This window comes from Odontesthes bonariensis, chromosome 24, assembly GCF_027942865.1.
Source record: "Odontesthes bonariensis isolate fOdoBon6 chromosome 24, fOdoBon6.hap1, whole genome shotgun sequence".
NCBI lineage: Eukaryota > Metazoa > Chordata > Actinopteri > Atheriniformes > Atherinopsidae > Odontesthes > Odontesthes bonariensis.
This window is the reverse complement of record NC_134529.1, coordinates 21,179,098-21,204,526: the sequence shown is the minus strand read 5'-3', so window position 1 is coordinate 21,204,526 and position 25,429 is coordinate 21,179,098. Positions and strand designations below refer to the sequence as shown.

Sequence of the window (25,429 nt, the reverse complement as noted above, 5' to 3'; positions counted from 1 at the left end):
TATTAAATTTGTTTCTGCCCTATGTACTGTATTTCCATTTATGTTTGCATGCGTTCTTATAAACTGTTGCACCTATTTCTTGGCAATGTATAAAAAGAATACATAAAACGAGGATATAAAGTTAAACTAAATCCAATTTAGTTATCTTATTGACAATTAAAATGTGTCTTTTAACAGGGCAACATTCTTGTAGATGAAGCCATTTAATACATTTGCAGGGTAGTGAATCTGAAGTCCAGCATCATGTTTTGTAAAGGTGATATACTCCCTCTCCCTCCTTGTCGCCCCCCCCCCCCTCTCTATTTTTTTTGTTTGTTTGTTTACAGCTATATTTTTTTCTCCACTTTCCTTGTGTCTGCCGTGCACAGTTTTACATCCTTGCCCCTATGTCCTGTGCACAGTACGTACTGGTTGGCCCGTTAGTCAAGGCAGACCTTGTCGTGTCACTTTCTCTGTCTGCCAGGATAAATGTCCCAAACGCAGTGCTTATCACCCGTTTAAGGTGAAAAGTAGGGCTGAGACAAAAGGTGAGAGAAACACAAAGGCAAGAGGGAGTCAGACACCACTGGTACAGAGATGGGTCAGGGGTGTGTGGTGGACTTTTGTATGACAGAGGATCTTGTATCTTTTTCCATAAACATCAAGCGATAAATCTGAAGGCGGAGGAGAATGCTTAATCATGGACCCCCAGCTTCTGAAGACTTCCTCACCTACATCATTCTATCTTAAATACCATCAGTTGAGAAGAAAAAAAACTGCTGGAAGGTGTGTACTTGTTACGCGGCTGCAGGTTTCCACCTTGAAGTGATGTTTTTTTATTCAAACCGCATTGTCTGCTGTTAGATGGGATCTTTATGTATGCGTCAACTCATACTGCCAGTCAGAAATGTGACCTTAGAGATGGAATCTGAAGCATCCTGCGATTCACCTTTTTACAAGTGTAAAAGCCCTAACGGCTAAAGCGCTAAAGTACACAATTGCATCAGATGACTTCACTCCAGATGAATGAAGAGACACTTCACCTGTTTTAGACTTTTGATTTATTTGCTATTTTAGTGCACCAATAAGGCAAACACTTAAAAAAAAAAAAAGATTTTGGTCCTCCATTCACGAGAAACATTCGTGAGGAACTTTCTCGGTTATAAAATGCATCTGGATGCCGAAGTGAACAAATCTGCATTGCAATGCAGTAACAACAATGTTACAGTATGTTCACCTGTTGTAAAATACCAAAGAAGAAGAGGAGGGAGTAACCAAGTGGGTGGAAAACACTAAAGAAAGAAAACATTGTTACAAGGAGATGCTACAATGTTACGCTAACATGCTTTGGTAACACAACTAACATGAGGAGCAAGGTTAGCCGTAGTCAAACAGAACAAATGTCTAACACTTCTTCAAACGCAGCCAGCATGAAAAGTTCGTCAAGAATTAACAAGGTCTTCCCGACTTTGTGCTTCTGACTCAGAGAGACAAGAGAATCAGTAAATCTGTGGCAGCTTCTAGCGCAAAAAGGATTAATGGAGTTATTCGGTCACAGAGAACCCCACGGTTCCACCAGCTGTGATTCAATCTACTCCTGTCACAAACGTCCGTCACAAAAATAAATAGACGTGCACTCTACGGCCAAACTAAAGCCCAAGTGAAGGACTTGAAGCTTATTTGAGTGGCCATTACATGCCATCTGTGGACTTCAGAGGCAACTGACTTGTATGTAACATTTACAGTGCTGAGGTAAGGCACTAAGACAGTGGTTCTGATTAGATGCAGCTTTTTATACTGAAGACAGTCGCCTGGTAAACAAGTCCTATATAGTCCTTGAGTCCTATATATATATATATACATATACATATATACATATATCAATAATATAGGAAAATTATGGACACTGCAGAACATCCATGTACAAAATACAGTAGAGGCACCTGAGTCTAGTTCATCATATGAAATCAAAATCATATGCAGCAATAATCGGAACCAAAGCAAATTATTTGCACAGAGGCAACCTCAATTATGCATGAGCTATTATAAGGTTCAAGGATTATGGGAGACTTTCAGAGTTTCTTTTTTTCTTCCTCTGTGGGTGCGAAAGGCTTTCAGACAAGCATTGAAATCATGCCACTCTTGAAATGAGCATTTAGCATATCTGAAGAACCCAGCTCATCTGAATACAAATGGCTTTGGCGAAGATTTAAAAAAAAAACTATTAACAGCATATCACATCGGGTGGTGAGATGGTTCATATCTCTTCCTTTTGAAACACTATTTTTGCCTTAAATCCCATTAGGGTCAGATGCTTTTTAAACGATTCATAAAAAAATATTTTATTCCCAATATTGAAGCGAAAGCATATCAAATGTTGAAAGTGAGATATTTTACTATTACTATTACTATGAAAAATGGTCATCGTGTGTACTACCATGTAGCATCCCCTCTTCTTTTAACAACAGTCTGTAAATGTCTGGGACCTGAAGAGACCAGTTGCTGGACTTTTGGCAGAGGAATCTGGTCTCATTCTTGTCTGACAGGGGCTTCTGGATGCCCAACAGACGCTTGTGTTTTGTTTTGTGTTTCATGATGCACCAAAATTGGTGAAAGGTCTGGACAGCTGGCAGACGAGGCCAGCACTCTGGCTCCTTTTCCGAAGGAGCCATGCTGTTGTAACAGATATGCGGTTAAGCATAGTCTTGCTGTGTGCTCACAGACAAGGATTATTGGAAGCGTTCCTGAGCCCGTGCAGTGATTTCCATGATGTCCGTGACAGAATCATGTCTTGTTTTTGATGAATTCCTGCCTGAGGGCCCAAAGTTCACTGCCATCCATTTAGATCTTTGGCCCTGTGTATTCTCTGAATGTTTCAGTGATATTACGTACTACAAATGATGGACTAATTGAAGTCTTTGCTATTTCATGTTGGGGAACCTTATCAGAAACTGCTCGTCGGTTTGTAAATGCAGTTTTTTTGCAGATTGCTGAGCCCCTAATCATCTTTTTTTCTGAGAGACTCTACCTCTTTCAGGTGCTCTTTTTTAAGATACCAAATCATGTTACTGACCTGTTGGTAATCCACCAGATTAGTTGAAACATGGTCCTCTTGCGGTGTGTCTTCGTGCCACTTATTTTCCAGCCATTTGTTGCTCACATTTCTTCCATTTTTAAAAATAAAATTTCTTTTTGCTGATGGCAGTTAAAGAAATGTCGAAATAGAAACATTTTATTGAAATCATACATAACCCATATACCCATATACGGTATAGAAAGGTGGTGAGCGTCAATGTCACCCATTGTCTGACCTTTAATTACAACCTGCGATTAAATTGTAAAAGCCCTGTGGCAGCTTATTATTTTACCGCCACTTTGAATGAACTTGGGTCAAAGTGAAGAGGTAATTGTAACGCTTGTGTGCTGTAGCATTGCTGTCTTTGTGAGAACCAATGTGTTTGATCCTATTAAGCATTTAAGTCAAGATGAAACAATATGCGGGGGGGGAAAGAAGGAAAGGAAAAAAAAGGCATGCCCTCGTGCTTACATCAAGAGAGCTTGTCTAATTTCACCAAAGATTCTTAGACGCAATCGCACTACAGTGTTTTACAAGTGGTGTATTAGCAGGGCATCGCCTCTAGTAAAAAAAAAAAACATTAAGAGAGAGGAAGCAAACCCTGTAACAAAAGATGTCATCACTCATCTGCGGTGGACACACTTCCAGCCATCAGCTCAGGCCTGGAGCCATTAGTTCTCCTTTCCACGGACAGTCGGGAAAACACAAGCACTTACTGTATGTGGGCGGTGGCATCTTGTCAGGGAAAATGCAATATGCATTAGACACAATTCAATCTGTCTCCAGTGGATTGGCGAGTGTGTGTGTGCGTGTGTGTGTGTGTGTGTGTGTGTGTGTGTGTGTGTGTGTGCGTGTGTGTGTGTGAGTGAGTGTGGGTGTGCGTCTGTGTGTGCCTACTTGGAGCAGTAAGCCAGAAAGAGGAGAGTCTCAGTGGGATCCCCTGGCACTGGGCTGGCACACCGTCAGACAAATACACTTCATTACAGGCCTATTTACCTGATTAACTGGGCTACTTTATCAGCTACACAGCACTCTGCAACCAACAACTCTCAGCAACACCCCGGCTCCCTAAAAGCTCAACTCCCGCACAGACGGATCCGCACAGAAACACTAAGCTTCACTCACTGTCTGACGCTTTGAATGACTGACTGGCTTGTCCTACTGCAGGATGGCGTTCTCCTTCTCCTGACATCAAATATACCCCCCCTTGTAGTCTTGAATTAACGTCACCCCTTACAAGTTAAGACTCAAATGCGACCCGAGTAATCTGCCGTAGTCGTGTTCTCCTTAGGGGCAATAACATTTGAGTAACCTTTTCATGTAATGGGATGTAACAATCAAAAAGAAATAAAGCCTGCAGCTGTCTCCCGGAGACGAGCGAGGACAAAGCCCACCTTGAAACATTATCATTATAGGAGAGTAATGACTTCCTCTCGCCTCGCGTTTCTCCGGATCTGACTGCAGGCTATTCGACAAGAAAATCATTTTTCAGCACCGCTTTTAAAGTACGACAGCGGGCTACACCTGCATGCCTGATTCGACCCAATTAGACACAAACCTAAAAGGTGGGACTGAGTAACAAAAATAAGGTTTTCACACTGATGAAAGCCAGCGCAGCAAAAAGATGCTAAAAGTGTTTAACAAAGTGAATCAATGACTCGCAACTCCATCTCCTGATCGTTCTAAGCGTAATAGAGTGCGGAGGGCTCTACTTTTTCTTAAAACCATGTTAATGCAGGTACCGAGTGTTGCATATCAGGCAATCAGCTTCTTTTTTTTTTCACTCTGCCACGAGTGTCTGCTGGGGCTTCTCGGAGCCAAGTGGCGCCATTTGAATTCAGATCACAAGCAGGCGAGTTTTTGGCACGCTTGCGGCTTCTGGTCACAACCCAGACGAGAGGGGCCTACCGGAGCCAGGGCTCAGGTACGATGCACCAGCACGGGCCAGCGCCTCTGGCTGGCCGGCTGGTAGGAAAACACACACGCTCAAGTGTTGAACACATGCAAACACTCTTTGTCATTTGATTTGATGGAAACAAACAGACGGTGAGGACGGACAATCGTACAGAAAAACTGAAACGATGCAATTCTTTTTTTTTTTTTTTTTATGAATTAAATTCAATAGGTCCACATAATCATAATACACACACCCACACACACACAGCCTGGCTCCCATGCTGACATCACATCTGTTTGGGTGATACCGAAGCAGACCTCTGATCACAGGTGGTGTCACGTCTCATGGGCGGGGTTAAGAAGACGTGCCAAAACGTGAGCGTATGTGTGAGCTGGAGAACGGCAGCTGAAGGGAATTAAAGGGGACACGCAGCAAGAAAAAAAGATGAGGAAGAGTACGGCAGAAGGGTGAAAGAAAAAGAGAAACAAAACCGAGACGTGGCAGAAATCATCTGTGTACTAATCCTGGCACTGATGTTAGGTAGAGAACAGCGAGCAGACAGCTCTGCTGTTGTCTGTTAGTTGTCGCCCGCTACGATCTTTGATCTCCTCAAACAGCCTAAAATATCTGTCACGATGCATTTTCCTTTTGGTAAACAGAGCAAGAAAACTGCCAGCTTTTACGGCTCCCAAAGGAACAGACGGGATGACACACAGAATTGTGCTCTGTTCGGTACAATCATGGTGACATCATCCTGAGACTTTCATTCCTGATTATTTCAGTATTTCAGTTCAGGTGCCAAAACGTTTCCACAGAACTATGGTCTGCTCTGTTTACAAAAACCAGCAATGGTACACGAAGGGGAGGTTTTTGCACCTACTCACTGGAAGTGCATTATTCTCTCAGTAAAGCAGCAAATGAAACGGCCCCAGTAATGAAAGAACCCTGCGTGATTTGAATGCCATAGAGTGGTATTATGTGAGAGTGAGTTTAAACACAGGGAGGAAAATAATTATCGGTTAGGTGACAGATGGGTTGGTAGAAAGAAACATCAGAGTGGTCGTTGTTGGAAGCTGTTTGGATGAGGGCAGGCACTTTCAAAGAGATGTTCGGAGTGGGTTCGGGCGAACAAAAGAGGGGGAGGAGCCGGATCTCTATTTGGACAGCGGCAATGAAATGGAACATTAGTGCAAACAGAACGTTATACTTCCTCATGCAATGAATATGGGGAAGATCAGTTGATCGAGATCAAGCCACCCGTTAAACCACCTTAATCGTTCAAATACTTTGGCATGACAGTGCATCATTGGTGACACACCATGTGAACTGTATTAAGATGCAGCAGGGGATAATTAGAACATTCTGGGAGGTGCCCCAGGGTGTCATAGTGTTTAACAGATTTATTTCTATATTGAAGTTGTGTATTCAGTCTGTAAATATGTATTTCTATTTTCCCATTGAATTGAGTGTATTGAAGGTGCTTTTGATACACAAGATGCGTGTCTTTAAGTGGTTATATGGGAAATGTAAGCGCTCGTGATGCAAGATAAATTTTCCACATCGCATCTTATCTTATATCCATCACCGCCGAGGCTTGCTTTGACCAATCAGATTGATGGAGTGGAGCTAACTGATAAAAACTGCACATTCAGCAGAAGGGTGACAAGATCTCCTCATTTTCACTCTCTTCTTTCCACGACTAAACATTCTCCCGTTCTGAAACAACAGAGGACGGCATCCTTTGTGCTCACCTGTTTTTTGTTTTTTTTTGTCCCGTGCCTAATTGTAGGATTCTGATGGGTTCTGAACAGGCATTCTTCAGCACAACCGTTCTTCGAGGTCTGCGAGATGAATGTTTTTCCGTTTTTCTGCTGTGGTCTTGAGAGAATCCAGCTGCCGTAGTTAAAACGGATTACGCTTCTTTAATGTGAAACAATTTTTGTGAAATCACCGAGGCACGGTAATAACGGAACAATATCGCCACCGCAAAGATGTCTACAAATTTAAGGCTGCAACCAGGATGTTGGAAATCAGTCCGATACAATTCCACCATGCTGCATATTTCTTTCCATGTTCCCTTTATCACACTTCTGGCTGATGTTTACAGCTAATTCTGTTTTCAATCAAGTTCAAGGCCAGACATTGCGCCATCAGCCAGAAGAGTTATTGTAATTAACATTAAAAATCGAAAGTGGCTAAACTATCAGAAATGGATACAAATTATCGAGCAAGTTACAGTCATTTAAAAAGACACCACTACTAACTAACTCAAAAGTGAAAATCGAACATTGGGGCATCATCAGCGATGCATTACAGATGACAAATGTTTCTTCTCTTCAACAGTCAAAGGCACAGGCTGAAGCCTTGTAACCTGGGTCAGGTGGAATAGGCTATTTTTTTTTTTTTTTGATCAGGAAGGTTCCTAACTTGAGTGAGATAACCAGTAAGTATCCCAGAGGCAGCCGTGATAAGAGCTGGTTCAATCATAAGGAATCATAAGGAAAGAGGCTTCAGCGATTCCTTTACTATCTCCTTCAGCGCACAGAAAACACTGGACCATCCTCCATGAGAGGAAAGGAGATAATTGTGTCCCGCGATTCCTCGAAGCTACGACTGTCAAAGTATCGTTCTGCTGTTTTTGCTTACGTTTGGCATTTCCGTAACTGAATAAGAGGACGCGAGGGTGAGTGCAAGCGGCAGAGGTGAGCATCCTGTTGCCGCATGTTTCACTTTTGTGGCGTTTACTTTCCTGTGTCAACAGCTGTGATAAGGAAGTCATGTTTTACACAGTGTCGCTCTGCAAATTTTCATTTGTGGCTCTCGCGGAAGGCATGCGGAATATATGGTATGGGTTGCCAAGACATATAATTCAGTTATATGTAATACATAATACAGTTCAAGGAACTGTTAAATTCAGCTGTCAAAGGAACCTGTTTTGGTGGCTTTTGGACAGATATGATCATTTTTGGATGATCGAGAAAAAATATATATATCATGTATACATACAGTATAATACAGCACACTGCAACTGAAGCATGCAAACATTTCATGCAATATTTAGGGCGTATACTAAAAGTGCTTATCACTGCCAAAGAGGGGGTGACTGTCACCAACTTGGCACACATGAATTAGCTTGCAGCATCCCATACTGGCCTGGCAAATTAAACATGTAGCTTATGCAAAATAAGTGCGTTAAGAGCACATCAATGTAGCTAATGTGATTCTCGTGGAGTATTTCTTGAATAGTGCAGTTTCGCCACTGCTCATCGCAGCCGTCTCATCCTTCATCTTCACCTTCGTCCTATCCTAACATCTTCCCCTAACTTTGTAATCTTTTCAAATGAGGTCAAGGAAAAGGTGTTACAGCATTTGTGTCTATATGTGAGGCGAAAACAGTTTTCTCTCCAAGATTAAAAGCCAATTAGTGTACTTTATTTTTTTTCTTTAAGCTTATCCAGTTGTGCTAAACGCTTAGCACGGTGTTTCTCATTCAACCATTCACAGAGATCACACACCAATGGTTGCAGAGCTGCAATACAAGGCGCTGGCCTGCCATTAAGAACACCTACATATTATTTATAGGGCTGTGACTCGATTAAAATTTTTAATCGAGTTAACTACAGGCTTTGAAATTAATTAATCGAAATTAATCGCATTTTAATCGCATATACATTATCCTTTAGAAAATTAACATTTTCAACAATATTTCAACAAACACAGAACATATCCCTATTTGAAATCTGAATGTAGCATGCATAAAAACACAGTATATAGAATCTTGGATGTTAAGCTGCGTTGGGCCCCCGTTAGCTTCCACCTCAACGCTACATGTTTAGCGTTGAGGTGATATTTGAGGCTTGATACGCTGCGGTGATATGCGAATTCCTTGTTGCATCCTCTGCACACAACCACGCTCTTGTCGACGCTTCTATCCGTCTGTATTTAAAAAATAAATAAATAAATAAATAAATAATTTATAGTGTGCGATTAAAATGCATTTTTTTTTTAACGCGCTAAAATGTGTGTGTAGTTAATTAATCGAAATTAACGCGCTAAAGTCCCAGCCCTAATTATTTATCTTGCCCAGGAACACCTTTGCACATTTTGTGTGGATACTGTCTTCAGTATTCACTGATATTCGTCTGAGCAGAGAAACAAATGCACAACAACAGCCACACTCATTAGAGAAAACTGCATTGATAGCTGCTCAGTGTATAAGTGCGTTCTTGTTGATGTGGGAGGTCTCTAACATTGGGAGTGGGTAGAAGTGCTATTGATGCCAAGAGAGAAACACTTTCCAAAACCTCCCAAGGATGGAAACTGGAATTAAACAATGTCCCATAAAAGCGCATGGCTGATCTCAACAAACTGTTTTGAAATAATGAAACAGAAAAGATAAAAGAGCATATTTACATTCCAACAGAAATTCTCCAGCAAGGCCCAAACATTGTAATGTAAATTCATAACCTTTGTGCCACTCACTGGGAGCCAACTGATCTCTTATCATTTGCCTTGTCTCATCATACAAGCACAGCCCTCTGTTGTACAGTATAGCGTGCTTAAGATCAATAGCAAATGCCGTGTGTGAATACATCTCAGTGGTTGTTTGATACTGTCGCCGGGGAGCTCCGGGGGTCTACTTAAAAGCACGGAGGAGAAGGAAAATAAGAACTTCTACCAGCATGACTAATATAGTTCCATTCGTTCCAAACGCTCTTTTTGAAAAAAAAAAAAAAAAAAACACATGCCGCTTCAAGCCCAACATTTCAAATCAAAGGGATCTCGTCATCTCAACGACGACTGTTTTCCAAGCAGGCATGAAGCTTTAGATAAATATACCTTCAACTCTTGACTGTAATGTCAGTAATCCTCGGTGAACGTGGAGGCTGATGAGATCAGAATAATTTGTAAATTTAGTTTGCCAACATGCAGACCTTGTGCTATTTGTGGATAATATGATGATGATGATGCTGTTTGTGACTTCCCAGATGAAGTTTGCAGACATGGGTGGATAAACCATGTGCTTCAGAGGCCTGGAGTGGACCAAACCATTATGATGAATCAAAGCGGGGTTTCACAATCTTTTAAAACATTCTTATCCAGAATTTTGCCTTGATAAATAGCACGAGATCATCGAATGCACTTTATTCCTCCCATCTTTGGGGGGTCCAACTATGATTCCATTTTAGGGTAAGTTATGTTATCTGGGGTCTGCTCACTTAACCAAAGGTGCCCAATTCAAGCTTCTCATTCACCAGTGATGGAGTAAAACCAGTCGCCTGAGAGCAGTCTTCACTCTTGTAGCTGCTCTCGGTGTCCTGCTCATGCCTTTTCCAGCGCCTTACCTGTGGTCCCAAGCTTTGAGTGAAAAGATTGTTGACATATGCAGCCTGATATAAGAGTCCTCCCCATGGTCGCTGGGCTGACTCTACACGGGTAAGTGAGCAGCAAAGTGAGACGGGCTTCAGTATTGAATTGCTGTGCTTCTGCACCGACAGTTCGAGCTGTTGAGGGCCAGACCACAGAGCAACCCCAGAAAGACTAATCTTCCAGGAGGAGCTGGGAGGAGGTTGCCTGCATGGAAAATGATGTACGCAGCTCTGCCCTCACTCAGTATGTTTATATGAACAGTTGAGCCGACCTACTGTTATAGCTCGACAAGGCCATTTAAATGATCTACTGTCCTTGTACACAGTACTGTCCCAATCGATTTATCGACTAAAGTATTTCTGACTCAACTACCACAGAGACCCTGACCTTGGTAACTTTTTAAAAGATGTCTCCTTCCACTGAAAGTCTTCCTAAAACTTAAGAAAGTAGTAGTTCTATGACTATGTAAATGTGTAGCTCATTTAAGATTTTTTAACTACAGTGCAGGCATCAAATGTAGATGTTACAGCCACTGGAAAGAAACAACTTGTGGAATATGAAACCAAGCTAATAGCATCACTGAGCATTTCAAACAGTGGAAAAACCCTTGTTTTTCATTTGACTGCACCTCAGAGACACATCTGCAGACAGAAGTCACAAGGGAGCTTCAGTTGTGTTACATTACATCACTTTAACAGTTCTTTATCAAAATTCTAAAATGCAAAGATGATATTATCATTTACGCTGACTAAGGCATTTTTTTTAATGTGACTCATCTTCTTCAATTGTTTTAGGATGCTCAACCCACTACGCCACAGACCACCCCTGTTTAATTATTAATTTTATTCTGTAAAAGTCTGTTGCTGTCTGCTCTGGAACCGGAAAAGAAACTAGTTGGCGGAGCCACCAAACATGGAGAAGGATACGAAACTTTTACTCGGCCATTTTCATTTGAAAGTTCTTCCAGACGCCAGAGTCGACAGAACCAAAGTCATCTGTAAACACTGCCAAGTTGAATTGTCTTCTCACCGTAGTAGTTCCAGTCTAAAATATCACTTAAAGGCAAAACACACAATTGATACCAGCGAGAAGCGAGGCTTCTACATAAAAACGCTGATGTTAAAAGTGTGTTTGCACAACAAATGTTATGGCACTTTCATTCATATGACAGTACATTTAAAATAAAACTAAATGTTAAAAGCTATACACTACTTTTGAATTCATTTTTGGATTTTGTGTACAAATGCGATTAATCGTGATTAATCATGATTAATCAGGGAAATAATGTGATTAATTAGATTAAAAAATGTTTTAATCGTTGCCCAGCCCTAGTTATTAGGGTTGGCTTCCCCATCGACTAACCTGTGTGCTGTTTGAATGCGTTAGAGAACATGATCAAACACAAGCTCAATTTGCAGCAACATGCCTCAGAACCCTTTTGACTGACTCGTAGGGATTTATATCATTGCTGTATTTGAAGCAGGGAATTCTCATCCAGAAGCCATTAGCAACATCAACACATTCACTTTCCACTTCAAACCACGCATAGAGGACAGGAGAAATCGACTGCTGAACAGACTGAAGCTTTGTTCTACAGCCTGCAGAAGCTGAAGCGGGCCTTCCATCCTGGTGGTTAACACCCTGCGGCAACAGCACTCATTGAATGCAGATATATGACCAGTCAGAGGCCGACGTGTGGAAAACAGGACAGGAGAGGAATGATGTAAAGGCATGGAGCAATAACAGTATACAACTTCATTTTTTCTCCTTTTGAGTACAAGGTGAAGCACACAACGGTACTGTTAGAGTGCTTTAAAGTCAGTGCATGTGGCTTTCTGTGGATAAAACATCTTGGGAAAGCACACTTAAATAAGCAGGCTGAAAAAGAGTTCATTTGATCAGACAGCACCAGCTCCCAAAGAAATTTTAGCTTTCAAAACATTTTCCTTCGTAGCTGCAGTGAAATGAAAAGTGTTTCCCGTTAAATTAACCGGCAATTCTGGATTTGAAATGTGTATTTTTTCCATGAATTAACGCACCACGAACAACTGTACAGCTCTCTCTCTCTCTCAGACGAACGATTTCGTCATTCCTTGCAGACTTCGGCTTTCAGACACTTTCAGAAGGAGCATGCTTCCGTCTTCACATGGAGGTGCTCTCCGTAAAATAGTCCAGGTCCTACATGTTTATATCCTCCACTGGCTTTGTTAATGACACATTATCATCCCTCCTCCAGCAGTCACACTTACCGCTTTGCTGAAACAACCTGCTCTCCAGATGCTCATTTATCCTCATACAAGCACGATTCTTTACGGGCCTCAGGTTGTTAGGAGAGTGCTTAAAGCACTCCGATGAAACGTGCAAATCTCTGTGAAATCACGAAGAAGCTGAGAACAATCCGAACAATACTCCGATAACACACTCTCCCCACAACTCGGAGTGTCCCTGTCTCCTTTGACTCATAAAAACTTTATGCGGCCAATCTCTTAAAACTCAGACAAAGAGAGCCCATTTCACCAGATGGAAGAAATTCAATTTCTTTCCAGAGGCTTCTCCGACACACAAGAAAAAAAATCTTAAAAAGCATCCACTTGGCAGCAAAGTGAAATCCTATTAAATCTCTCAGCAAAGCTTTCATAAATAGTGCGAGGAAAGTTTCCCAAGTCACACTTCTGGCTTTCTGCTAAAACAGAGCTCTGTCCGCTCCTTTGGAAAAGCTATTGTTGGCAGACAGAAGCTACATCAATGTCAATTTGCGACCATATCTTAGAAACAAAGAGAGATATTTCAAATCAGCTCAGCACTTTGAATCTTTTCTTAAGCACACTGATAAAAAATAGCTTTCTTTCACCACCTAAAAGGGGTTGTTTTGCTCTCTTTCGATCTCTTTTACTAAAAACAAATCAGAAAATCACACAGAAATGCCTTCTGTGTGATTAGGGGACTCACCCCTCTCACAGGTACTATCCCAGAAGCCGGTCCCGGTGCAGTCGCAGACGAATCGGTTCCATCCCTCCTTACACACCCCGTTGTTCTTGCAGGGGCTGCTGTCGCACTGCTTCCCCGTCACCTTGCTGCACGAGAACTTGATGCCGGTCACATTCTGCGACTGAGCTATCTGCCGGATGTCCTTGCTGCGTCCGTCGATGAACAGATCCCGCACGCAGCCCACGTAGCCGTAGTTGAGCATGGCGGTCCAGAGCTCGGTGGGGAGCACCAAGCCCACCCGGCTGTCGGGCAGACCGCCCAAATACAGGTCTCCTTCCAGGTCCAAGATCTCATTTTCCCCGCTGGCTGTGAAAGGGGTCCTGCGGCTGTTTACTGAGATGATGCCTGAGACGGAGAAAAAAAGAAATCAGAAACCAGATTCCAGTCCGTGATGTTACTCGTTTCTTGTTCAGAAATGCCTTTGAACAAAGGGGACATTTCGTGCCCGCTATTTACTGCACAGCCCTGGGGACTCTTCGAAGAGTCTGACAGCCCTATTTCTGTTCATCAAAGTGAGGAGAGAGGTCAGAATGACAGATGCGGAGCTGAGAAGTTGTGAATGGAGGTGCGCAAACAACAAAGTTGTAAAGGAGGTTGACAGCACTTTACAAAACGTGTGTCCGAACCTACGTTTAGTACCCTGAACAGCTCCGATCGCCAACTTTTGTAACACTCTCTTCAGGGAGACTCAATTTGAGTCATAAAATTGTAGAATAGATTTTTTTTTGTCATTATTTTTCTGAGGTCATGTACTTTTTACTTTCACAGCCCTAATTTGGCTTGCATGAAAACTGTGAAATACGAGCTCACACACGTTACGTTATATTCACCTTGCAGCCAGGCAGAGAGCTCTTTGTGGACGTGGAATTTAATTCACATTTCACTTAAGCCACAAGTGTGATTATGCCTATCCTTAACTATCTTTCACTCTGGTCTCCATTTATTTGTCTCACTCCTCTTTTTCCTTGTGAAAAATCCAACTTTCTCCTCCGCTATCGCACTCGGGGGCAGTGCCGGTGATTAATCAAAGCAGCAAGCGCTGACACGCGGCTAAATTGGCTGCTCTAACCTGATATATAACGCGGGCTGTAACGCCGACTAACACAACCGTGTTCTCTGGAGGATCTCACCTAATGCAGAGATTGTGTTGGGCTTTGAGCTCAAGGCAAAAGAAGTTCCGAACCGCTTTTCCTAATGTAATCTTCTTTTTATACTTTCTGTATGTCTGACCATGTTTTGAAGTCAGAGGACATACAGATGGGAGGAATCCGGGGGAAATGGACTCAGTAGCTCTCTAGAGAGAGGAATGTCTTTATCCTGGTGATAAATCATTGTGAAAATTAATATTCTAAGGAGGTTTACATCATCCTGGAGATACAGGAAAGCTAAAGTAAGTACAGACACAATTACATCTGTCAGTTTAACTTCCTTAAAATTCGTCTTTGTTGTTGTATTATCATTCCTAATTTCAGTGATTTAACTAATAACATCAGTACACGAAAACATTCCACATTAACATTATTCATCCTTTAGAGATATTTTTACAAAAACAGTTTTACAGACTTTCACATTTAAAAGTTAACCGCTTTTGAATTTTGGTATACGTTTAGATCTGACATCAAGTTATGTTCAATTAAAATTCCTAACGAATACAGTATAACGCTTCCCTTTTTAACTATTTTCTGGTTTCAAAACACAGAGTGAGCAACTTGACTCCACCCGTTTTTCCCACATGATGTGTCTTAATTTAAATTTGTACCACGAGCAACTGTGCAAAGGTAATTTTTGACCCCTTGAAGCACATTAATACCGTCTGAGAGCATAAAGAACTTAGCCTGAGAGCTCACACTAGCACACACAGTACACCAAGCTCAGTCCACCACACATTAGATTGAAAAATACCTCAATGTCTCAAATCCAGACATTTCCCTCGCCTGCAGCTCAACAGTTGGTACTGATCACTATTTTAGGCGCAGTGTTGTTGCCACGAATGTACTGAATTAAACCAGACTGGGAAAATGCAGCACCGTGAATAGGATGGATGAACTAATGTGCTAGCTGGCAGGTTGATACGCCAGTCAAAAATCACTGCAGAATTCCTCTGTAACAAGCTCCTTTTGCACAATTTCTCTAGCTTTTCTTCATGTTTTTTTATCAGCTACTGTAAAGAGCATCTGCTTTTAAGGGCCACTTTTATCTTAAGTTTGTTTCTGTAATGGCGAGGGGCGGTGCGTTCAATGTCACATTGAGAATTTCCAGTTTTTTTCTGTGAAAAAAAAAAGAAAAAAATGAAGAAACAGCAGCTAGAAGTCAGATTTCCTTGTCTGGATGTAAAACAATCAATAAAGCGCCGGTTAAACATGATCATCTCATTTCTTTTTGAAGGCAAGTCAACTCTCTGAGAATGTGCTGCAAAGAAAAAAAAAGACAAAAACAAGATTTTCAACTTCACACTCCCAAGGTACAGAGAATGCGGCCCGATTAGAAGTCGGGTGGAGATAAAAGCTGAGGAGGCTGGACATTTAAACTCTGAGCTGAGACTGTGACTGCCGATTGCACTGCAACTCTGAACACCTCACCCAGGGCTCAGAAAAGTCGCTTTATCGTTTTATTGTCATTTTTTAGGCAGTGAGACATAATTCCAATTGACATTTGGCCAATGATTAACTGAAAAATAAATCAAAAGTTTATATTGTTGTAATACGGAGCAGCTTTAGACAGTTTTTGGGTACTTTTTTTCACATTTGCCATGTGTATATTTCCCAATCAAATCATAAATGAATACCACACACACATCTAACACAGTGTGCACCTCTAGCAATGTTAAAACAAAAATATGTATTTATTTCTGACTCTGTACCTCAGGATATACTCTTTAGTAGCATACTCGTTTTATTATTTTGTGTATTTTTTTTAGTTGCCTTGTCAGCTCTCTGTCTACAAATTCATACACTGCAGAGTTTAGCCAAAGGCAGAATGCTTTAATTGAGCCAGGAGTCCCCTGTACTGATTGAAGCCATTTTTATTTTGTGCGTTTCTGAGACTGTGCGAAAGCAAAAGCAGAAAAAGTAGTGACATTAACAAGCCCCCCGGTGCCTTCCTATAGTCTAAATTTAACAACTTCTCCAAGCTGTGTCAGTGATTGTTGGAAACATGTGAAATATGAGTTGCTACTCCAGTAAAACAAGAAAACAATGTCTCATCACTGCATGTTTGAACCCATCTCCCTTCCCTCTGTCTTCTCTCTGTTTGTACCTGAGCGACCGTCCCTCTGGATGTCCACATGGTGCCAGACGCCATCGCTGACTTTAGCCTGGGTGGCCTTGACTTTGATGGTGCCGGAGCCCATGTCTAAGAGCAGGTACAGCCCTCCGTCCAGCAGCTCCACTGCAAAGAAGTCCACTTTGTTGTTCTTCTGGCCCTTGGCGTCCCGCCGGTCCTGAGGCTTACCGTGGGTGAAGAGGATCAGCCCGTTGGGTTCGGACGTGCGGAAGTCGAAGGAGATGGAGCCCACGCGTTTGGTGTTCCATTTTGGCAACGCAAGGTAGGAGTCTGGAGTCTCGAAGTTGATGGGGTCGAGGGTGGGAACGTTTTCACACTTGAAAACCACGTCGCCTTGGAGTTTCATCTTTGGGTCAACGATGCGGGCGAGGCGGGAGAGCTCCAGTCGGATATCGTTGTTCTTATACACCACCTGGGGAGGATATACAAAGCAGACTTCAAGACCTCTCAAGCATGTATAAGAGCATTTCCTTCATTGTTTTTAATTCATTCACATTGTGTCACCGTAGAAGATCATCCAGTGCAGTGATGCTTGAAAATCTAATATCATTTCTATATAAATGAATTGCACTCCATTCCAAACTGCGGTATCATAGGATCACATTCTGGTGGTATTACATATTGCAGATTCGAGGACAGCTGGATCAATAAAACTAATATCTTCTGAGCTGTGTTTGTCTCAGTTAGTTTCGATTTCTGCTTCAATTTATTCAAGATTAAAAAGGAGACTGTAAACAAATGCACGAGAGCACTTCTGTTCGACCGAACACCTACCGCCTGAGAACGGTGTGAGAAGTCAATTCGGAATTATTGGCGACTCATTCTCAGTAATGTTCTTTAATTCAGGTCTTTTTGTTTTTGATTTAAGAGTAAAAGCCAACGGGGAGAATGCTTGACTCTGGAAGAATATACCTAATATCATACATGTTTATCCAAAATGATTTGAAAACTCCGTAATCCATCACAGCAGGAATCAGCATCACGCGAGAGCCAAATCCAACAAAACGCCACAGAAAAGGCGAGCGCATTACTGTCGACTGGAATCCATCGATGCAGAAAATTAATGGGGTTTACATTTTTTTATTTTTTTTTATCTATCTTTTTTTCCAGTGTGTGTGTGTGTGTGTGTGTGTGTGTGTGTAAAGGAAGTAGCGACGCTGTTAGCGGGAGCACAGCTGTTGGCACACAGATTTCGCTGCCGCAGGATTACTGATAATCCTGCTAGATTTGAGAGTAAATCAACACAGGTGACCCCGGCTCTGAGAACCGATGAGAAGAGAGCAGAGAGTGGGCGGCAAAAAAAACAAGGGGGGAGACACAGGCAAGCTGGTGAGAGGAAAGGCAGCAGACGGAAAGGAACCTACGTGAGAAGGAAAACACACCGAGAGGTGAACAGAAGAGAAACATGCCAAAGATTAAGGACGATGTGTGCTCTCAATATATGCCCGTGCATCAGAGAGTGTGTGCGTACATGGCAATGCTGTTAACAACCAGTATTATCTCTTGACATGAACAAGTCGTTGTATACAACAGCTCAAAATGGCGTGTGCCAAAAGAAAGATGCTCTACCGCATCCACTGGCCCTTTTATAAATCACAGTCCACCCGGAAATGTGGAACGGGCTCATAATCAGCTCACCAGACAACCCGTAACAGGTTCAAGTACAGCTCCAAAAAATGAGAATATCGTGAAAAAGTTCAACATTTTTATTTTAAAGTGAAAGTCATCTATCATTATAGGTTCATTACACATCGAGTGAAATGTTTCAAGCCTTTATTCCGCTTAATTTTGATGATTAAGGCTTACAGACAGCGAAAACCCAAAATTCAGTGTCTCATAAAATTAGAATATTACATAAGATCGATTAAAAAAAAAGGATATTTTAAACAGAAATGTCAGGCTTCTGAAAAGTATGTTCATTTCTATGCACTCAATACTTGGTCGGGCTTCCTTTTTGTATGAATTTTTTTCACGATATTCTAACTTTTTGAGCTGTACACGTACATCTCGTGATGCGTGGCGAAACACTGCGAGACTGCAACGTATCATCCGGCTCCTTTTTTCTGTAGGCAGTTTCAAATGATGGAAACTGCAGCCAATGAGAATCAAGTTCTGTAATCAATAACAGGGTGTGCTTTTCTAAGCCTATGGCTGTGTTCGAAACCGCATACTTCTCCTACTACTCATACTGACTTTTTTCCCGAATGCATACTAGATTCGCCGAAATGTTGGGTATGCATCATGAGGTTACTACCAGAGAGTCTCTATTATGAGGAGAGAGAAAGCTGGCGGCTTTTTCCGGGTGGTACTGCACTATAGGGGGCACCAACGAAGCAGTCCAGAGCAGGCAGAACTCTCTGGTGGTACTATGAGATCCACCTTAGATGCAGCCATTGCTTTGGATATAATTTTTTATATTTTTTCATTTTAATTTTCCTAAAGGCAGGATAAATTATCCTTTCAAACGGCACTTGGTTTGATTTTTTAGACTCACTAGATTTTTTTAAAATACACATTTATTGTCAGTATTGCATCACGAGTGACGTCACGCATGTGGCATCACTTTATGGCATGGTCAGTCCTAGCGCTGAGCTAGCAGAGAGGTGTTAGCTCAAATAGTTACAGATTTCAGCTTGTGCATCCTGTTATGGGTCTGCGTGGCTAGAATAGGTACTATAAAGCATATTAAAGTTGTGGGCTTTGCTAACTTTAAGCTTTGGTTGTTGTTAGCAGCACCAGGTTAGCACTCTGGTACAGTGGACGAGTGCTGTAAAGCAGCCGGTTGTAATCAGCCGGGCGTTCTTCAGATTCCGTTAGCTAGATGCCAGTGGAGACTGACTCGCAAATGCCAGACCTGTAAGGAAACAGAAAGATATAACTCCCAGGTTATTGTACTTTTGATATAAATCCACATTCCTCTGTCAGAAATCACAGTAATATTTTCAGGTTTCAGCCACATTTTTTGAGTTATTAGCGCCAGCCCTATGGCCAATGGTCATTCTGCACTCGCTCGCCAGCGCCCCCAGACAAAATCAACTGAACTGCAGCCAAATTTTGTATAATGGAGCGAATAGGAAGCGGAACGGCTGTCTGTAAAAGGGCTGTGTTACTACTCATACTCAAACTACCCAAGATGCAACGTAACTTTACATCGCCGATCGTCATTTCCTTTTAAAACGGCAGTTTCAAGCTAGTTACAACGAGGGTAGGTTCACTTCCTGTTTTCAAAACAAAAGCACCAATTGTATCGTAATGGCTTTCCCTAAAAGGCAACGGATATTTTATTTTGTGAAAATAACTGGAAGTGCGTTGCTCTCTGCGGCTAGCTTTAGTAGCGCTGAATTCGTCGGAACAAAATTGTAAATTGTAAATTGCCTTGCCTTGCCTTGCCTTGCCTTGCCTTGCCTTGACTTGCTAATTCGAATACTAAGCCACGATTCTTTGCCTCCTTGCGAGTGATTTTTTTTTTGTAAATTACGTAAACTAGTCTTGAGTTTTCATAGCCATTTTTGATAGCCTCCTTTAGGAGTGACTTTTGTTATAGATAACGTTTCAAAGATTTTGTAGAGCCTCCGGTTTTTAGGAGTGCATTTAGTTGTTTTGTTTCTAGTATGAAGTTGTTTTTCTCCTTAGCGAGTGATTTTTGGTTTGGTTTATAGTTAATTGCCCTCCTCTTAGCAGAGTGAGTTTTTGTTGTTTTTTCCTCTTTCATTTATTAAGTTTTATATTATATATAGAATAACATTTTCATAGCTTATTATTTCATCACTTCGTATTGGTGGTTGGATATATATATATAATATATATATATAATAAAATCTGCCGAATTGGATTGCATAATTTTAACTGTAAACAAGTTGCTTTTAACCCTAACCCGAACTATTGGCTAAAGTAGAGAAATGAAAGGTCGGGTCTCAAGCTAGCAGCCAGTCGTGCATGACAGCCACCAGAGCCACAACGTGCACTCTACTCCAAACCAACAATATGCAGCGACACGTGGCAGGTGAAAGTCATCGAGGAGCTAGAAATGTGGGTAAATGCTGAACAAATGTGTAACATAAGCAGTGTGGAAAACGGAAAACATTTCTATAAATCTTTTGCTGTAAAGCTCCAGTGTTTTAAGCCGCGGACCAACATATAACATATCTCATTAGATTGGGTTGTCATATTCCACCTTCCACTCCCCCGTGTTTAAAAACAAAGCAACTCTTTGCTAATGCCTGTCAGCTAACCTCAAGATCTGAGGGAAAAAGAAGGCCACGAAACTGCCCTCTAACTCTTATCCATCAACAGGAGCAATAACCGCAGTTACCCAAGCAGCTGCGAAGTTATGCGTTACATAAAAAAAACTGAGATGATTGTACAAATAATGTTTCACAGACTGAAGCAATGCGGCTCGAGATTTAACGACAGTCAGTGATCTCTCTAAAACACTGATGTTTTTAATGCCCTTTTCTTCTCTGAATAATAATACCTTATATTCCCCTTTCAGGCTTCTCTTGGGCAACAGAACAAACTGAATATAACATGAAAAGAGAGAGGGGAAAAAGAAGAGAGGCTTTACTGCTGCTCGTTTGCGGCATTAAATCAAAAGGAGGATTTCTTTTTGTTTTTTTCGCCCCGTGATGGTTCCTTCGATGCAAATTGCTCAAACTTGTTCAAAATGAACAAGTTCATGTCTTTGACACATATTAAGAAGAATTGTCCAGGAGCTGAAAGATGAACTAAGATCAATTGTTTCTCTTATAACACAAACGGTCCCAAACAGCTACTGAGAGCACAAACACTCCCAGGTGCCGCAGTGTTGCTCTGGTCCGTACTAATCTTCCACCCAACTATCCCTTTACTGTTTTGGGATTATGATTTTTGTCTGTCCCGCTGCAGGCTGATCAGTAAGGTGATGAAAATGATGTTATAAAACAGGAACCCGACACTGCAGCTCATCTTTTCCTTTGTTATGGCTGTGCTTTGCTACACTATCCTGTAGCCTATCAGCAGCCTTATGGGGCCCATTCATAATGCACACACAGGGGACTGAAACAACTCCATAAAGTCAAGATCCTGCATCTCTTCCCCAGGATGGTGTATTGATCGAGCCTCAGTAAGGCTACGAGGAGGGATGGGAGAGGGAAGGGCAGGCGGGTAGAAGCGCAGGGTTGGCTCACAGAGACACACATTCGTGCACAATCTCCGCCCTTATCTACTTCAAATCAGTGCTTATGTCCCTTTGGCCCCAGCCGCAGCTGCTGTCAGCTGCTGATTTAGCCCCACTGTTAATGAAGGAGGAAGGTAATTCCACTGAAGTGCAGTCAAGATGCAAACACAGAAGGTGCTCATAGGGCAGAACAGACCATGCAGGCACAAAATATATACAAGTGCACTTACTTTCATGTGCAAATACGCAAATGCAGTATTACAGAGAGAAATGCATACAACGTTCGCCTGATCTCCTAAGGGCGTTTTATCTCCTGCGTGAAAAATAGTGAAAAGTGTTATCCGGAAATATAAGGAAAGTAAGAACCATGACACTTAAAAAATATAACCGGAGAACATTTTTCCATACGCAATGTCTCACGTGATTCAGGAGGAGAATGTTTTTGTGATTTAAGTGGAAAAAAAACCTTTAATGAGAATGGAGCAAATCTTGCCCAGGCAGGCAACCTCAGCATTGCCACAGTGATCCACTATCCACTGCGACATGAACAGTGCCCCCTCAGAAACGCACACGGCGAGGTGTCCCGTTCAATCCGTCACATTAACTCGCCCCTGAACTCGCCACTCGGGCTCCTGCTTCCCAGCTCCAAAACAAAAACCTCGGCCTCTGCGGTTACGACCCCAGCCTGCACCTCCACACCCCTCGGGGTCACACCTGCAGAGGGAATTTGATCATCCCTTCTCTCTGTTTCTTTTTGCTGTCTTTAAACATTTCTCAAGCTCATTTCTAACTCTGCTGCGCTACTACTGCAACTTGAAGGGAAAACAGTTTTCTTGAGACAGGGCTGTGCCTCTGAACATTTTACAGCCTGGCCATATATCACGAAGCTTCACTTCAGCGATAGAGACTCTCCCTCTTTGACGAATTGCTGTGTTGTAGGGCCGTATCTCTTTGTTTGTGCCACAAGGAATACATTTGTAGTTTTGCACTGGATATGATATGATTAGGCCACACCTGTGTGAGGCCATGAGGGGACCTTTACGCAGTGGGGTCAACACCGACCCTCAATCTTACCCACAGGGGTCCTCCTCAGCAGAAATTCTGTCATGTTCCTCAACCATTCCCATTCTCATTCCAACCTCTCAACCCTCTCATCCAGTCCATTAAACGTCAAGAAATGACCTCACGCCATTTGTGAGGCTGACCTCCCAAAAACAAACCCCATGGGTCGTATGCTCATGCAGGCAAGACTGACCTATAACTACAGTACGTTCAAAGACTGTATGGGCGCCGGCGACGACAACATGGGGACAGAAGAGATAATGTAATTAAGTTCTAACCATTAACCAAGGGGATTGTTGGCTACACCCAAGTATGGGAAAAAGTGTCACCAAAGCAACAAACATCCAGCAACAAAGATGGCATCCATTACTGACTGTGGTGTTGTATACAGAATGTATTTGAACCCAAGCCATGATATTTTTCTGCAAACCAATTCATGTCACTGCCTTAAACCCAACTAGGAAGTGACTGAAGTGTTTCAGTGTTGTGTCGACACATGAATGTAACCCAGGAGGGGTTCAAGGTGTGGTCTTAAAGCAGCCAATAGTTGGAGGACAGGACAGTTTGCACGTGATGCAAAAAGCATAAACCTGCACGCAGCAATTGTTTGCTGGAGTCACAGCTTAGCCTTCTGGGGGACTTTGGATGAAAGGTGAAGGCATTCCATTAAAGTCTGCGGTTCGCGCCCATCCATCACTGTTTGGCCTACTACGGGGACGTTTTTTCTTTTTTTTAAAAAAGTCAAATAATTACAAGTACGTGGTGACATTTGCATTTGGTGCACAAGGGGGAAAAAAAAACAAAAAAACAAGCCTGCAACATAGTACGGTGACTAACACAGAACTGATGACGACAACGTTCCTTTCAAAATGTCAAATATTTGTCTTTTGTCCCTTTTCTTATTACTCTTTCGATCTCCAGCCATTATCGGCCGTTTTTTTTTTTTTGGTTTCAGTCCCCCATATCCTGGCATTCACCTATCTTTGACTGAACTCTGCCACCCCCACCCCCCGCGCACATTCCGCCTCCTGCTTGCAACTCATCACCGCTCCTCCTCTCTCAGCAGAGATGTCAGTGCATGTCCCAGCCACCCCCACGGTCTGACACAAGTCGCCATCCGCAGCCGTAGTGCCGCCACGGGTGCCTGGGATGCTAGAAGCGGGGGGGGAGCAAATATCAGGCCGACCGGAGAATGAAGCGACCGGCTGCCCGCTGGTCATGTGACGCGCTGCGACCCACGTGGCACAACACGAGCGTGTTTGTGTTGTGTACGGATGACATCTCATGCAGCCTTGAGGTGCACATGAGTGCAGCGAGGAGTGCACACGAGAAAAAAGGCAGAAATGGCAGTGTGCAGCATCTCTTTTGTTGCCAGACTGACTGTCGCAGCGCATGCCTCCACCATCTTATCCATCAACTCAGAAAGATCGACGTTATAACCAGAAACAGCAACATTTTTAAAAGTTCCGTAGCCAGATTTGCATCCAAAATACTGAAATATTCTGGTATGAATAATGGACCGAACTCAGCAGAATCACTCTCTCATTATTTTGGGAAAACTGGTGGACTCGGGACAGAATGAACACAGTGTAGGAGAGAAAGAGGGGCAGAGTGAGAGAGAGGCATGATGCATAAGGAGAGCATGTAGGTGAGAGCGTGCATGCAAACACACACCTACTGTACAGAGGAATACACATCGTGTGCCTCACGAAGCGATCAAACAAATATAGCAAATGAATAAAGGCATGAGAGGCGAGATCACAAGGCCTGCTGTGAGCAATTTGCATGGTCCTGGGAAGCAGCCAGCACCACGCCAGATTAATGGAGCAACATATGATGAAGAGTTGAAAATCAAACAGCACTGCCACTGCTCAACCGCACTGTGAATCACCTCCACGGTTTCTCTCCACGCTACGCTCTCACTCGCTCGCGAGCCAACCCGGGCTGAGTCACGCTTGTTCAGATAACATTCGAGACACATGACAGACACAACTGCCTTTGCATTTCACTGACTAGTTAATGAACACAGATAAACATGAAGCAGCCGAAGAGTCAGATATCGCCCCCAGAAGTGGGGGCCATGCCAAAACACAGCTAGTAGGAGGGGGAATATCAAAGCATCAAATGTGTGGCGTGTGTATGAAGTTGCTGAAGGCAAAGAGTGCAAATTAGTGCTAAAGCTGCGTGTGTAAACAGACAAATGCTTGCTTAAAGTATATGTCAGAAATCTGCAAAAAATGCATTTTGCAACCGACTGCAAATTTTGCCCACAAACGGCCAAATAATGAGGATCAATCCAACTCGAAGCATTTTAAAATGCAGAGCACTGTGCAGAAATCTTCTCCTTGTTTCTTTATGTAAACGATTCCTTTCTAAATGGAACGAGGAAAAAAATGTATTGAAACGTGTGTGGAAATACACTATATGAGACAGGACAAAAAAAACAGGAATTGTACAATTCTCACGAGCTTTTAAGTCAATATTTGGTATGAGGACCTTTATTGCTCAACACGGCCAGAACCTTGTTCGACCAGCTTAGGATCACCTTAAAAGATTACAAGAAAGTGTTTCCTCGAAAGCAAAATACAAAGAAATGAGCAAGATTTTTGCACAGTAGGCT

General features: G+C 42.4%; 1 protein-coding gene across 4 annotated transcripts in view; it reads right to left on the bottom strand.

Moving 5' to 3' along the window:
- The window catches only part of nrxn3b (neurexin 3b), a 305,979-nt gene that overhangs the window by 198,984 nt on the left and 81,566 nt on the right, over positions 1 to 25,429 (bottom strand). For all 4 annotated transcript variants that reach the window (XM_075459083.1, XM_075459079.1, XM_075459081.1 and 1 more), the window contains 2 exons: positions 16,566 to 17,004; positions 13,272 to 13,655 (listed from right to left, as the gene is read on the bottom strand). In XM_075459083.1, coding sequence (XP_075315198.1) covers positions 13,272 to 13,655; positions 16,566 to 17,004 — 823 coding nt within the window. The remainder of the gene's footprint in view (positions 1 to 13,271; positions 13,656 to 16,565; positions 17,005 to 25,429) is intronic.